This window comes from Caretta caretta, chromosome 25, assembly GCF_965140235.1.
Source record: "Caretta caretta isolate rCarCar2 chromosome 25, rCarCar1.hap1, whole genome shotgun sequence".
Classification (NCBI taxonomy): domain Eukaryota; kingdom Metazoa; phylum Chordata; order Testudines; family Cheloniidae; genus Caretta; species Caretta caretta.
The window spans coordinates 17,833,392-17,849,428 of NC_134230.1; the positions used below are offsets into that span (position 1 = coordinate 17,833,392).

At 57.7% G+C, this 16,037-nt stretch overlaps 1 protein-coding gene across 5 annotated transcripts in view; it reads left to right on the top strand.

Annotated features, from left to right (window-relative positions):
* LOC125627009 (BLOC-1-related complex subunit 8) overlaps positions 1 to 15,481 on the top strand; it is an 80,484-nt gene extending 65,003 nt beyond the window's left edge. For 3 of the 5 annotated variants that reach the window (XM_048830675.2, XM_048830674.2, XM_048830676.2), the window contains 8 exons: positions 3,946 to 4,025; positions 6,075 to 6,278; positions 6,816 to 6,944; positions 7,115 to 7,295; positions 10,780 to 10,925; positions 11,926 to 12,040; positions 12,422 to 12,530; positions 14,319 to 15,481. In XM_048830675.2, coding sequence (XP_048686632.1) covers positions 3,972 to 4,025; positions 6,075 to 6,278; positions 6,816 to 6,944; positions 7,115 to 7,295; positions 10,780 to 10,925; positions 11,926 to 12,040; positions 12,422 to 12,530; positions 14,319 to 14,631 — 1,251 coding nt within the window. In that variant the 5' untranslated portion in view covers positions 3,946 to 3,971 and the 3' untranslated portion in view covers positions 14,632 to 15,481. Of the gene's footprint in view, positions 1 to 3,945; positions 4,026 to 6,074; positions 6,279 to 6,815; positions 6,945 to 7,114; positions 7,296 to 10,779; positions 10,926 to 11,925; positions 12,041 to 12,421; positions 12,531 to 14,318 lie in introns of those variants that run through there. The other 2 variants (XM_048830677.2, XM_048830680.1) reach the window with 2 other exon arrangements.
* Positions 15,482 to 16,037: the final 556 nt, after the last annotated feature.

A 16,037-nucleotide genomic window follows, 5' to 3' on the forward strand; every position in this document is an offset into this window, starting at 1 on the left:
AGAGGGTAAATGGCCAGGGCTTGTGAGAAGGAAGCGGGATGAGAAATGGCATTTGAGTGAATGAAGGGTGGTGTGGGATGAGCCAGCCCCAGCATTTCCACCCCACCCAGAGCTTTGGGAAAAGTCCCAGTCGCTGCATTCAGGGGAAGGGGGCATGGGTGGATTTTCTGCACAGTGCCTCTGGGGAGCTGGGAGCAGAGCTAGGGATGCTTCAACAAAGGACCATTCCCCTGGGAGTTCTGGCCTGGGAGCAACCTACAGAGGTCCCCAGATCGAGGGTCAGACTGAGGAGGTTTGGGGAGTTTCTGTACACAGCTCTCAAGCCCAAACTGACCCAGGTCTAAATCCAAAATAGGAAGGAAGGTTTGGAGATGCCTGGAAGAAATGAATACAAGAATCCCTGCCTCCAAGTATCTTCCTGCCAGCTGCACCCCGGTCCTTTCTCTGTCGTTTTCCCTCCACCCTATCCCCTGGGGTTAGCAGCAGGTCAGCATGCACAGACTCCTTCCCCCACTTGGGGAGAGCTGGTCCACTCTGGCTGGTTTGCTTGCCCCATAGTGGTATAGCGGGTCCCAGCACTGAGGGATTTGCTGGGTCTGTCCCCAGACTGTTGTATAGCCGTATAGTATTCTGGGACTCCTGCAGCTCCTCTCCCGTAGTGCTCAGGGTCTCGTGGGAGGTGTAATATTCTGGGATGGAAGAAACAGCTGAACTAGGGAAGTTGGGAAGCTCCTGGCTTCCTGGCCATGCTGAAAACCCCCACAAGTAGCACCGATTCAGCTGGACCTAGAATCATAGAAATATCCGGCTGGAGGGGACCTTGAGAAGTCACTGAGCCCAGCCCCCTGCGCTGAGGCAGGACCAAGTAACCCTGGACCAGCCCTGACAGGGGTTTGTCCAACCTGTTCTAAAAAACCTCCTGTGACGGGATTCCACCACCTCCCTGGGGAGCCTGGTCCAGAGTTTAATGACCTGGAGAGTTAGAACATTTCCCTAATGTCTAACCTAAATCTCCCCTGCTGCAGATTAGCCCATTGCTCCTTGTTCTGCCTTCAGTGGGCGTGGAGACCAATTGATCGCTGTCCCCTGTATAGCAGCCCTTCACAGATTTGATGACTGTTCTCTGCTCCCCCCATCAGGTTTCTTTTCTCAAGACTAAACATGCCCAGGGTTTTTAGCCTTTCCTCAGAGGGCAGGTTTCTTACCCTGTTATCAGTTTTGTTGCTCTCCTCTAAACTCTCTCCAGTTTATCCCCATCTTTCCTAAAGCGCGGAGCCCAGAACTGGACACAGGACCCCAGCAGTGCCGAGCAGACCTCCCATGTCTCACATCTAACACATCTGTTATACACCCCAGAATATCAGATGTTCTCCTAGCTGCATTGCATTGCTGACTCATATTCAATCTGTGATCCACTGTAACCCCCAGCTCCCTTTCAGAAGTGTGACAACCCAGCCATTCTGTAGTTGTGCATTTGATTTTTCCTTCCTAAGTGAAGTGAATTTCATCTTGTTGATTTCAGACATTTCTCTAAGTTGTCAAGATCATTTTGAATTCTAATCCTGTTCTCCAAACTGCTTGCACCCCTCCCAGTTTGGTGTCAGCCACACATTTTATAAGTATAATCTCCACTTCGTTATGCAAGTCATTAATGGAGGTATTGAGTAGTACCAGAGCCAGGCCCGACCCCTGCAGCACCCCACCAGATACACCTCTCCGTTTGACAGTGAACTGTGGATAACTACTCTTTGAGTACTTGTGGCACCTTAGAGACTAACAAATGTATTTGAGCATAAGCTTTCGTGAGCTACATGAAGTGAGCTGTAGCTCACAAAAGCTTATGCTCAAATAAATTGGTTAGTCTCTAAGGTGCCACAAGTCCTCCTGTTCTTTTTGCGGATACAGACTAACAGGGCTGCTTCTCTGAAACCTATTCTTTGAGTGTCTTTCAACCACTTCCACTCGCACCTTATAGTCATTTCATCTAGACCAGTGGTTCTCAACCAGGGGCACATGTACCCCTGGGGGTACACAGAGGTCTTCCATGGGGTACATCAACGCAACTAGATACTTGCCTAATTTTACAACATCTCTACAAAGCAAGCACTAGAGAAGTCAGGACAGACTAAAATTTCCGACAGACGTTGACTTGTTGATACTGCTCTGTAGACTATGCACTGAAATGTCAGGACAATATTTATATTCCAGTTGATTTATTTTAGAATTCTATGGTCAAAATGAGAAAGGAAGCAATTTGTCAGTAATAGGGTGCTGTGATACTTTTGTATTTCTATGTCTGACTTTGTAAGCAAATAGTTTGTAAGTGAGGTGAAACTTGGGGGTACGCAAGACAAATCAGACTCCCGAAAGGGGGACAGTCGTCTGGAAAGGTTGAGAGCCACTGATCTACACCTCGTTTCCCTAGTTTGCATATGAGACTGTCATGACCTGCACTATTGCCCTCCCCCCCGGGGTCATGACCAGCTGCTACAACCAACGCTCCTGGCAGCTGCTGCATGTGGAGGCCGGGGGCTTGTTAGGGATACTTGCAACACCTCTTTTACTTCAGCTCAAGCCAACTGGCTGCCATTGGGCCCATGGAGCCAGAGCTGAAACTGGTTTGGTCCTGTGTACACTAGCACTTTGGCCACTTTCAGCACAACTTCGTGGGGATTCATCATCGCAACAAGTCGATTTCTTAGCGTGGGCCAGGACCTTCACTGGAGTCAACTCACACCAGGGTCAGTACCAGGGACCTACTTAATGGAATTGACAAGATTTCAGGACCCAGGAGTCCTGCAGGAGTTAGTCATATCCTAGGGGGGATATGAAAGAAGAAAAGGGTCCCTGTTCTTTGGGGCAGCAAGGAGATTTGGGGTCTTTCTCTCTTCTGCCTTCCTGATCCCCTCCCCCCCCCCCCACATGTCTAACAAACACACACAATGAAAGAAGTGGGTGGTTTGCATTTTACAACTTCTCATGCAACCACTTCCTGACCTGAACATGTCTGAGGTCAAATTTAGTCTGTATGTGAAAAAAAAAAAAAAAAAAAGTTGCTTAAAAAAAATTGTAAACCCCCTCCCCCCCCATCCCCCGCCGCAACCTAAAAACGTCCCCTTTGTCCTATGGAGAACCCCCCACCCCCACCCCCAGCCAGGTCAGTGTTCCTCTGTAACCGTTCTCCAAATAACCTAGACTCGGGAGTCAGTAATAAAAAGCTGCAGCAGATTATCTGGTGCAGCTCAAGAGGAAGCACACTGCTATTCTACACTGGGGCTGGAGTTTTGAAATGCAAAGATTCCCTCTTCTGGGGACTCTGGGTTAATAAGGCATTTTCAACTGCCTCGGGAGGTTAGGTGTCCAAGTCCCATTGAATGTCAACAGGCATTGGGTGGAGTTCAGCGAGACCCCCTTGGAGACCCTCACCTTGTGGGGTAGAGGGATTGACGCAGCTGGTTGTACATTGCCAATGATTTTTATGGGCATTTTGAAAAATGAAATATTTTTTGTCAAAATTCCCCAAGAAAAGTTTTCAAGTTTTTGATTAGCTGAAAATCATTTTTGGTTTGGATTCTGTTTTTTCATTGAAAAATTTCATCAAAAGTGATTTTCCCCCCTGAAAATGTCCTCTTTTGTGAACTCCATTGCCAGCTCGCTCTGGTGCTTGGCAGAGCATTCTAGGCCTCCAACCCAGAAGCGAATGGATCCAAAGCATCTCGGCCTAGAAACTGGCTCTCTTGGAGAGCTGTGTTAACCCCAGGATCACCTTCTCCACCCAGGTCAGGTTTGGATTTAGATCCGAGCCCCCACCTCATGGCCCAATGATGGTAGGCTCAGAAACCTGGATCCTGTGGTTCTTAGCACTATTTGCAAAGAACTGGTCTAACGCTCAGTGGGCTGCTATCAATGCAGATGCATCAGTAACCATTTCTTTCTCTATTCCAGCATCCCCTCAAAACAAGCAGTGAAAAATGGGCCGGAAAAAAATACAGATTAGTCGAATTTTGGACCAGCGCAACCGTCAGGTAATCCCCAGCCCCAGGGCCCATCCAGAAACTGGTCTGGGAAACACCGGAGGTTGGGCAAAGGAGTTTGGATTCAACGGTGGGGAAAGGTGCAAGATTGTTGGCTCTGGAAATGTAGCGCGCACAGAGGCAGAGTAAACTGCTCCTGCACTGCATCCCTTAGGCACTGAGCCTCCAGCCTTGCCCGGCAGGAACCCCCAATGAGATGCTCAGACTTGCATTAGCATGGACTCTGCATGCTCATTTGGCAACTAGACCCAAGACCATCAGACAGGGGCAATGTCCAATCCCTACCAACCGTGAGCAGGATTGGAGTCACGGGGAGATGTGCTGTGTAGCCCACCACAGTGCCCTGAGCCAGCCAGTTCCTCAGCCTGGGGCTGGGCTTGACCCAGCGACCTAGTGGTAGCAGCCTCCAAAGGCTATTCCCAATGCACTGCAGCCTCTTGCCCGTGGCGTGTTACGGAGGGTTGGCCCAGGATGTGCCCCGGGTCGTTATGACAACCATAGATGTGATGCATCTCCTCGAGCGCTGTGAGGAGCATGCAGCGTGCGTGGCCGCAGCTGATGCCGGGTCACCCTTGCTCACGTGACCTGAGGTGCATAAAAGCTGCAGGCAGCGCGAGAGCCAGTGATGCCACGGGGCAGAGGTTTGCCTGGCAGTTCCAAGGCAGTGGGCACCGTGCCACCAATGCTATTCCAGAGCGGCGTCTGGAGAACACCTCCCAGAGAGCTCAGTTGTGTACCTAATGAGAGACGATATTTATAATGGCGCTGAGAAGCCACCAGCAGCAGCTGGCTAGCAGGAGGGGCACTAATTTAGCCCTTTCGTTGGGCGTGGCTGCTCCAGGTTCTGCCGGGCTGCATTCTCCCAGAGGACAGTGTCCGTTCTGGGTGAGGGCTGGTGCAGATAGACACCCAGAAGCTCATCTGCTTAACTGAAAGAGCTGCACCTCAGCGGCCCCAGTCCTCCACGGTCATTTACCCCAGCGCCAGGTGGGTGCGAAAGGCTCCCCCGTCACTGGTATAAATGGCTACACAAGGAGCAGGGCGGTGGAGAACCGCGCCCAAGGTTCGAGCTGCTTGGGAATTTTTCAGTGAAACGAGGTTTTGTTGGAAAATGCCGATTTGCAGACTCCAATTGGCAATGCCCATGCTCTCTAGAGCTCTGATCCACTGAGAGCATGTCAGCTCTTAGAACGGGCTGCGGAAGCCATTGCTGCCCCCTTCGGTGCATCTGTGCACAGAGGGACGTGTTGTAGCCAGGCCGGGATCATACGGGGACTTGGCTGCGCTAGGACAAAGGGTGTGTTCTGGCCATGTGACAGCCAACCCGTGGTCACTAACCCCCGGGACCACCCTAGTGCGGAGAAGTCTGCAGGTCCCACACCCATTGCTGCATGGGATAAAGCCACCCTTCCCCCTAGGGCTTGCCTCACCCTGCTAGCGCGGCAAACTGCCTCGTCTACACTAGGATCTTACCACCGTTTTTCTAAGGCTTGGTAAAAATACGCCCTTTGTCCTAGCATAGCAGTGCTGTGTGTGCGTGCATGTGTGGGTGGTCACAGCGGTTGTGCAAACTGGACACGCTGGGGGGGTGTGCAGCACTTACCAAGGGGAGGCTCAGGCTAAGCGCCGAGCGCCGAATTTAGTTCTCAGTGCTCTGAGGTCGGTGCTAATTATACTCCCCGCTGATGGCGGGTCCTGTGTTGTCAGCCACACACGCGCAGGGCCAGATTTTCAGACGCGCTTCCCACGCTGGGCGTCAGGCCACTGAGTGCCTGCGTCCCAGTAGGAGCAGCGGGGGCCGAGATGCCTACGTGGCAGTGGAGGTCTGTGGAAGGGGTGCCCAGCACCTGCGAATCTGGCCCCAAGCACTCGGAGAAATACGTCCTGCCACTGCGTCCCGGCAGGGGGGCATTGGTGTGACCCCACTCATGTCAGGGGAGTTACGCAGGTGTCAGTCTGGAGGCCAGTCCAGTGCAGCAGTCTGCAGGGCCGGCGCTCTGGTGCCTTGTGCTTGCCCTGAGCCCTGTGCCCGCCCCTCAGGTGACCTTCACCAAGCGCAAGTTCGGGCTGATGAAGAAGGCCTACGAGCTGAGCGTGCTGTGTGACTGCGAGATCGCCCTCATCATCTTCAACAGCACCAACCGCCTCTTCCAGTACGCCAGCACCGACATGGACAAGGTGCTGCTCAAGTACACGGAGTACAGCGAGCCGCACGAGAGCCGCACCAACTCCGACATCCTGGAGGTAACACCACCTGGGCTCGCGGGGGGCTGCAGGGCAGAACTGACGCTGGTTCCAGGGCAATTAGAAAGGCAAAGCAGCCAAGCTGGCCCGGCAGGCAGCTGCTGAGCAGCCTCTGCATGAAACTAGTTTTGCAAGGTCTCAGCCTAGATCCTAGCAGACAGATGACCACTGGCAGTAACTGACCAACCCCTTGCTGGCAGCCCCAGCCGAGAGGCCAGGTGGGGAGAGGGCCTTGGAGACGCAACTGCAATGGGGCAGGCAGGGAAGGACACAGTTGTGCCCCACATGTCCCTCCTGCCCCAAGGCAAAGCCTGAGTGTGCAGGGAGTGGGTGAGGGGGCAGCTGCTGTATCTGTGCCAGGGTCTGGGGGGAAGGAAGCTGTGAGGAGAATGCAAAGCGAGGGGTGGGGCAGGGCGAGGGGGCAGTAGTGGGAGTGGGGAGGGGCAGGGCGAGGAGACCCTAGGCACTTTCCCCCCACTCTGCCTGCCAAGGGAATCCCTGCTGGGCCTCCTCGCTCACAGGCTCCTTCCCTGCCAGACGCTGAAGCGGAAGGGCCTGGGGCTGGAAAGCCAGGAGCTGGAGCTGGACGAAGGGCTGGACCCCATGGAGAAGGTCCGGAAGCTGAACGAGGGGGTGGACCTGACGGTGGCGCGGCCCAGGCTCTACGTGAGTGGCCGGATCCCCATTTCCTGCATGGGATTGAGACCATGGCGATGCCTTGGCATGGCAAAGATCCACTCAGTGCCCTTCCCCCACCCACCGGGGCTGCCTGGCAAGGTGATCCCCTCCCACACGGGCCCCACTGTGACCCCCACGTCCCTGCTCTCCCTTTCCAGTCGTCAGCCCCTCTGCCCAGCCACGAAGCAGCCTACGCGGGCACACCGCCCTCTGGGAGCGACGGAGGGCTCAGCAGTGCCAACGGGTCCCCGCAGCACCAGAGCCGCCTGCCTGCGTTCAAGTCAGCGATTCCCAGGCACGGCCAGCCTTCGGGGCGCTCCCCGGGGCCACTGCCTCCAGGTGTGTTCTCCCCGGGTGGCCAAGCACGGGCAGAGGAAGTGGGGCTCAGCCACGGAATCCGGGGGTTGTGGGGGGGAGGGGGTGCTCGGCCACAGAATCTGGGGGTTGTGGGGGCGGGGCTCAGCCATGGAATCCGGGGGACGTGGTTTGGCTTCTAGAGGCAGCACTTGAGTGTTGGGTTGCTCAACACAGCCGCCTTCAGGTTGACGAAGGAGCCAACACCCAGTGAGTGTTACCCAGTCTTTGCCCTTCTGCGGTGGCCTGTGGAAACGGCCGAGTGCCCAGGGCCTGGATCTCCCCTGGTTAAAGTAGCTGGTCAAACCCAAGGGTGTCATGGTCTAGCGGTTAGAGGAGCCAGGGCTCTGTAGTCAGGACTCTTGGGTTCTATTCCCAGTTCTACCACTGACTTGCTATGTGATCGTATGCGAATCTCGTCTCCTTCTGCACCTCGGTTTCCCCGTCTGTACCTTGGGGGATCACGACCCTGCCTCGGGCGGAGAGCAGTCATTCCACTGTGTGGGTGATTTCAATATCTTGGAATCTGGTTTCATTCGATTTTGCAACAAAAGCCAAAAATGTTGGAATTCTCTGTGAAAGGGGAGTGGAGCCCTGGCTGCGGCGTCTGCCTGGCTGGCTACCTGGGAGTCACCGACCCTGGATGGCCTGGAAGCCCAGACTGCTGAGAAGTCGTGAGCATGAGAATCAGGCTTCCAGGCCTTCTAGTGTCCGCTTGCTGTCAGGCTGCCAGGAGCGCTGCTGAGGAGCCAGGTAGGTGAGCTCGCAGGAGCCCAGCCAGTTTCCATTATAACGTTGCTGAAATCGAACCAGCTCCGTTAAACGGTTTGATTCTGACAAACCGGCAGGTTCCGAGGACAAAGTGTTTTGTTGGAACTTTTCCGACTGGCTGTAATCCTGACCTCTGCAGGGCGCTGGGGGATCCTGAGCTGGAAGGCGCTAGGGACGTGCAGAGTGTTTATTACTGTAGCTTCTCCTGGGTAATCAACAAGCTCAAAGAGTGGACAGCAGGGATGGGCTAAGGTGCCGTCAGAGCCTGCAAAGCGACTGTAAAAATGGCCCCGTCTCACTCCATACAGCTGCTTCCTGTGTTTTGCTGAGTCATAAGTGCTGATTTTATGCACACTCACAGGCGTGCACATGAACAAGCACCCACCTGCACACTCACACTCACCTGCGTGCCCACTCACACGCATGCACACGCGCTCACATGCCCACTCACACGCGCATGCATTTCTGATGGTGATGGGCATTTCCCAGCTCCCCTGCATTTTGGGGGGGGGTTTGAAATGTGCCCTGCAATCAGGATCTTCGGTTCCCCTTGGCCCCTTTCCCCAGCTCAGAGGGGTAAGCAGGGCGGGGTGGGGGACAGATGGAAACCTCAGCTGCTCTCAGTACAGTCGGGCTTGGAAGTGACTGTCGGCTGGAAAAAGTGACTGAGGCTGACCAGTGGAAACTCCCCGGGCGTGGGGGTGAGGGGAAAGGGGGGTGGGTGACAAGGGTGTTGGTGGGTAACATGTGGCTTTGCTGCGGTCACGTAATGCTGGAGCCCGAACTCCGTGGGCGGGGCTTGTGTGATCTGTGCAGGGCCCTCGCTGCGTGCGGGGAGGTCTGATGTAATGTGCGCCGAGGAGGAGGTTTCCAACCACCCGGCCTGTGGCGGGGGAGCTGATTGGGCCGGATCGCGCTGCACTTTCCCCACGCCGCCCTGCCAGCCCTTGGCCCCGGTCTGGAGGGGCCCAGCCAGCCCTTGGCCTCTGCGCTGGGGCTGCCAGCCAAGAGGACAGTCATGAGGGGGGCCTATGTGATGTGGATTCTTGTCCCTGGGTGCTGGACTGAGACCCCCAGAGCCTGTCAACCAGCCGTGAGAGCGGGGCCCTGCTGCACCCGAGACCCTCTCCTCTGCCTTGGTTGTGGGGGCAGCTGATGGGGGGTTCACCCTGGCTTCTGCTGCCCTCTGTTCCTGAGAGCAGCTCTCTCCATCTTCCCATGTGTTTGTCTGCCCTGGGGCCAGCGGGGAATCAGGGTGTTTGTGGGAGTGACGCCCTCCGCCACTGCAGGGCTCCATCGCTCCTCGGCGGGTGAGATAACGGGTGCAGAGGGGGTGGCAGCTCCCAAAGCAGCCCTGGGTGCGGAGCTCACGGGGGACGAGGAGGAATGGGCGGCAGAGAGCGGGCACTGTTGCCCATTCTATGTCTGCGTGTGTTGGACGGGGGGCGGTTGCCACCCTTGGGAAGCAAAGATCCTGGGAATTCCTGCCATGGGGACGTAGTACCAGCCTGGCATGAGTGCTGCCCGCTGAGCAGGACTGCAAGTCCCAGGCTCAGAGCCCAGCAGCCGGGCCCACTTTAGCAAATCGTTTCCGTTCCTTGCTGGCGGCGTCATGTCCCCCACACCTGACCCTGGTGTCCCGGCCACAGACCAGGTGCAGTGCTGCTCGGAGGAGCCCCGGGGCCCGGCCTCTCTCAGGAAGTGGGTTTGCAGTCACAGAAGCAGAGGAGGTTTCCGCCAAGCTCCCACCTCCCTCCCCTCACACACACTTCTTAGATGAGTGGCCCTGCTTTCAGGCGCCGCTCCAGGAACTCAGGGCTTTCCGACCTGGCTCGGCCAAGAGACGGCATCCGCTTCCTCCCAAAGGGCCTGGGCGTCACTTCTGCTATCTGGACTGAGACTCCCAGAATCCTTTGCTTTCCAAGGGTGACGTTCACCTCTGTAAAGAGGCCTGGCACGGGGTCTGGGCACTACTGACGTCCTGCCTAGGCTCCTTGTGCCAGCCCCTGTATCGCTAACCCCAAGTATCCAACAATGATGAATCATGAGATTGGCTTAAAAATCGTGAGACTTTTCAAGCAGTGATTCAGGGTTTGGGGAGTGTTCTCTCTCTTTGAGCCCTTGGGCTGCGCTTGGGTCACAATTCCCAGCTTCTCTCCACAGACAGCAGGGCTAGACATTTTATATTTTTTAAGGAAAGCTGAGAGCCTCACCTAATCCCCTGACTCCCAGAGCTGGGGCTTTAAGAAAACCACCACGTCTTGCGAGACGCCAGAGTTGGCAGCTCTGCCACCTTCCTAGGTTGTTTTGTAACCAATCCTCCTGCTCAAGTGGCATCTCTTCTCTGCTGGAGGTTGGATGTGACGACAGCTGGGGACATAGAAAAGTAGCTATGAATTAAACACGACCCTGCTCGGAAGGAGATCTCTCTGGCCATGCCCCACGAACAAGGTCGTCGCCTCCAGTGCACTCGATCCCACTTCTGAAGGGTGAATTTGCCTCAAGGCGTGTTATCCTTATGACTATGCATAGGAAAGAAAGCGCACTGTGCCAGGCGCTGTACATACCCAGAGGGGGGCTCGCAGCTATGCTGTGCCTTATCTCAGACTCCAGTGCATTCACCTGCCATTCCCTGAGCTGGGCTCTCACCCCAGTGCTTCCCAGATGCACTAACCTTGGCCTGCTTCTCCCTGCCTAGGCCTCGGCTACCCTCTCTTCTCCCATGGCAACCTGAACCGAGCCCTGGCTACCAAGACCCCTCCCCCACTCTACCTAGGGGCAGAAGGCCGCAGGATGGATGTCCACAGCAGTTTGTCCAGCGCCAGGAGTAATCTGACATCAGCGGTAAGTGCCACACTCGGTGCGTCTGGTGACGAGGGTCTAGGAAGGGTCCTTCCGAAATACAGATGCCTGTGAGAGGCTGTATTTAATACATGAAATCCCTTGAGAGCTGCCCACTGTGCTCCAGCTTCCCCCACCATCCAGGCAGCAGGGCCCCTGGCTGGCACTGCAGAAGGCTCCCGGGTTGGGTTTAGGAGGAGCAGCACAAGGTTGTCAAGGGGGTAGTGGAGAGGGAAGGGTTAACAGGAGGAGGACACTGTTCTGAGATCTCAGGATGCTCCAGCCAGGCTGCGGCTCTGCCAGGGGGTAAATCCGGAGTCGCTCCATGGGCATGGGTGGATTGCAGCAGCACTGGGCGGATGAGTGAGAGGAGAACCTGCCCCACAGAGTGCAGAGGAGTCAGAGCGTAGGGTGTGCATAGCAGGTAAGGGGGCTGAGCACTTCTTTTGCAGTTTCTTGGTTTGTACTGGGGGAAGCGGGAGGGGGAAGGAGCAAGGCTCCCTTGGGAAAAAAACAGATCTCTGCCTGGCAGCCCCTTCTATGGGGAGCTTGGAGCTCTGGGGGTGAAGAGGGTCAGTGATGAAACCGTGGCTTTGAAATAGCCCAGAGTTTGGGGACGTAGTTCACACTCACTCATTTGCACTCACAATGTGCAGGCACACACACCATCTGGCACACACATGCAAGTTGCACACTCACCCAGCCACATGCATGCAGACATTCTGCACAGCCAGATACACGTGCCCAGTCATGCTCACACAAACTCACACGCACATGGTCACGCACCTGCCCAGTCGCCCATGCATTCTCACACAGCCTTGCACACCCATGCACACTGGACGTTTCCGGGGGGTGAGATGGGAGGGGATGGAGGAAAACACTCGGCCATTCAGGAGGGAAGCGATCGCGGGCCAGGGGTCAGAGTGGCGTGGAGGGGAGCTGGGGAAGGACCCGAGCGGGGTGTTTATTGGAAGCCTGAACAGAGGATGCTTGTTTGTCTCAGCAGCGATCGCTCTACCCTGGCCTGCAGACGGTGAGCCCAGTGCTGCCCACCGGCAATGGCAGCATACCAGCCCATGGGCTAGGGGGCTTCCCCTTCCTCTCCTCAAGCCAAGCAGGTAGGCCCTGGTGGATAGCTCCTAGCCTGACGCCCCCGCTCACCCAGTACCTAGATGTCTCCCCACACCTTGCCAGGGGCTGCAGTTCAGATCTGGTCGCCCATGACCCTGCAGGGAATCCCCGTCCCAGAGCTGAGCTGGTTTGTGCTCCTCACTCACTGCATGACCTCAGCCTGCAGTGGCTGCTGGACACCCTGGGGAAGGGAGCCAGGCACCCCCAAATGGCCAGATGGGAGCCCCGTGCCCCTGGAATCCCTCCCATGGGCTCAGTCCTGGTGTAAATGACACAGCAGGTGTAAACTGGCTGTGGACACGGAGGTCCCTCCACTTTCACCCGTTAGCCCTTCTCCTCCTGATGTCCGTCTGCTTTCTCACTGGCAGAGTACGGGCCCGGCGAGGCCTCCTCGCACCCTGGCTACCTCCAGCCCAACGCCATTGCCTCCTGGCAGCACCACAGAGACATGGCAGCCTCCGCACACCTGCCGCTAGGGTAAGAACCACGCCCAACTCCCAGCCTCGGCTAGGGGGCTGAGTGGGACTTCTCTCTGGGGGCAGGAGCCTGGGCTCCCATCCCTTCCCCAGCCTCTCTCCCCACAGGCCAGCAGGGCTGGGTGCAGGAGTTAGATCTTCACGACTGCATCCCCCCTCTCCCTTTCCCCATTTCTCTTCCTCCATCTCCTTTCCCCCGCTCCCAACACTGGGTCCCAGGTCCCCAGAGGGCTGGCCAGTGAAGCCCTAGCCCCGCTCTGAGGGTAAAACCCAGACACAGGCAGGGCAGGCGCCTTCTCCTTGTAGCTTCTGGTGCCACCTGGTGGCAGGAGCTCAGCATGGGTTGGCAACGAGATTGGTGCCTTCTGCCTGCTCCCCACCGGGAGTTTGTTACTAGCCGTGTTCCGGACACTGGCAGCCGAACGGAGGGAGCTGGCAGGGGGCCGCTCCGCCAGCGGCCGGCTGCAGCTTCCAGTGGCTCTGGCTGCTGTGCTGTGAACGCTTGGACTGGCAGATACAAGCGCCCTCTCCCTGAACGCAGAGGACAGCACAGCTCCCCCAGCCTGGGCAGCCGCTCCCAGCTCCTCGGCTAGGATGTCCCCAGGGGGAAATTGGACCCACGTCTGCCCCAGGCCTCGGGAGCAGCGACTCTGTGGCATGGGCCCAACAAACCATTGCGATCGCAGCTGGGCACGGATGGCCCTGTTTGGGGGTGGGAGAAAAATGCCCAGGGATTGGTTCGTTTCCAGAGCCCCCAGCTTCCGGGAGAGCCCCGCTCCTGGGAACACCCCCTGCCGCCTTATCCCAGCAGGTCCGGGATGTTTGCAAAGCCTATTTAAAACTGTCTGTGCCCAGGGGATGGTGCCCCCCATCGCCTGAGCCAGGCTCCCAGCTGCTCTCCCAGGCGCGTGGGTGGGGGAAGCGCTTGGGAACCTGGTGCCCCAGTGGGTTGCACCTCGTGGGCCGCCAGTTCTAATCTAGCTCCGGCCAGGAGTGAGGAAGTCGTTAGTGTCTGGCGGCTGCTGGGGGAGACGTGTTTGGTGGAGCTCAGTGTCTCCCTGGCACCAACGCTGCCCAGAGAATGGGCACAAACAGGCCACCCCTATCTCCAAGGGCTGCTATGGGCAGCAACTTCCTGCTAGAAGCCGGGGAGCACTTGCAGGGGGGCAGCGTGTGGGAACCTCGGCCCAGGGGGAATAGCGGGCACTGCCAGCACGCTGGCCACATGAGACATTTCAAAGTGGGCGGGGACAAAAGGGGATCTCCCACTAACCTGGCTTGTGGGGTCACCCTGCTGGTGGCTCTTGTAGGGAGGGAACTGGATCGCCCCCCACACACAGCTGGTTAGAAGAGGAGCCGCTCCTCAGTGCAAAGCCCAAGTGGGAGCATGTCAGCAACCCCCATTCCTGAGCCAGGGGATTAAATGGGGGAAATGCCCCCTCCCCCCACAAGCAGATGGGCTGTTGCAGGGTTGGCTATCTGCAGTCCAACTTCCTGCCTGGGATGGGGAGGGGGTAGGGGAGGGTGGGAAATTCAGCCAGGAATAAGAGGACATTTTTTTAAAGATCGGCAAACTTTCCCCCCTACCCCCCAACCCCAGCCAATGAGGGAGTGCTCCGAATCCTGGTCAATGGAGCGGGTCAGTTCCGGTTGCCTTGGGATGGAGGCAGGAGTCCGAGAGCAGCCACAACCCAGCTGCTTGGGGCCGAGAGATCCCCTGGTGGCTTCCTCCTTCGGAGTCTCCCTCTGGCTCCCAGCCTGGCTCACGCCCTCCTCTTTCCTTCCCCAGGGCGGCCGGCAGAGGGCTCCCCACCGAAGAGGCAGCCCCAGCCCCCAGCAGCTCTCCCCAGCACCAGGCCATCAGCATCAAGTCCGAACGGGTCTCCCCAGTGGTCAGCTGCAGGTCGGCCACCCCCCAGCACTCCCTGAGCGGCCTGTCCTCCCTCAGCGACGTCCCCAGAGGGCCCGGGGACCCGCCCCAGCGAGACGAGTATGCCAAGGCCTATCACTACCCGCTGGTCCTGTCCCGGCCGCTGGCGGAGGAGCAGCAGGGGGGCGTCCCGGTGCGGCGCCTGCAAGTGACGGACGTTTGGCAGAGATAGTGGGTCCGGCTGTCCGGGGTGGGGGGTCGCCCGCGCTGTTTGCGTGTACGTACCGGCAGTGGCAGGCCCAGTCTGTCCCATGCCTCCTCTTCTGCTCAGAAGCACTTGTACCTTTCTCCTGGGGTCCCCTGCAGCCACAACCACCCACAGGCAGGAGGTGGCACCACAGAGCATGGCAGAGTGCTGCGGGAGGCGGGGGGATCCCAGAACCCCATGGGTAGTGACCCCCTCGCTGCCTAGCCCCAGAACCCCATGGGCTATGAGTGCTTGGGGGAGCCCCCTTTTTGCCCAGCCACAGAACCCCATAGGCTGTGAGTGCCTGTGGGGTGACCCCCTTGGTGCCCTGCCCCAGAATCCCCTGGGCTCAGAGTGCCCACGGGGAGCTCCCTCTCTCGGTTTGAAATACATCCCTACCCTCTTTCCCTCCAACTCTCTGATTTCATGTTAATCGCATGTTTGGGTGGAAGGTCTGTTCCTCTGAGCTGGGCTGGGGCTCCCGTGAGCAAGGGGCAACCCCCCCCCACCCTCGCCTGCCCCCCACCTCTGCTCCTAATGCCCCAGACCAGCTGCAGGTGCCTCAGAAGCTCCTGTCTGTCTTGTTAACCGTGCCCACGTCAACACCTCCCAGCCTTCTGCCAGCACCAGTGCAGCACCACTGGGGCACAGCCGTGGCATGCCAGCGCGGGCGGGCACTGGCCTTTGAACCCTGTGCAGCGCAGGCTGGGAAGGTCTGCGTTAGAGCTGCCCCCCCGTGGATTCGCAGTGTTCAGGTGCCACTCTGGATTATTTTCTATTTATTATGTTATATCCAGCCGCAGGTTCAACCAATAAAGATTTGGGTTTGTCCGGCCCCCCGGGGTGATCTTGTCGCCCAAGCGGCTGGGATAACGCTGGCTGGAAGAACAGCATGTGAGGTGCGTGGGGAGTGGGGTGGGTTTCCTCTCTCCTCTCCCCTCCTCCCCCCCACCTCCCACACAATCAAGTTAACAGCACCTGAATGTGGGGGCGGGGGGGGAGGGGGAGAGAGGAGACCAGCGGGGCGTTGACAGCCCCGGGGCGTGTTTGACTGTCACACAGAGCCCTGGGCAGCCCCAGGGATGTAACCTGGCATCTCTGCATTTCTCAGGCACCGAACCCCACTTCTCACAAATACTTCCAGGGGTGACACAGCGGGGAGCGTCCAGCTATTGCCCAGCTGAGGGCATGGGGGGTGGGGCAGGATGGGAGCAAGACCCTCGTGGGCTGGGCTTGCCGTAGCCTGGCACCCCCGTTTGCTTCTCTTTCTAGTGCTGGACAGACGGGTGTTATGAAGAGCTGGGGGCCTGCTCTGGAAGCCAGGAGTCCCAAGGGATGGGCATGTTCTGTGTTAGAGCACCCTGCTGGTGAAGCCGGTGTCACGGCCAGCG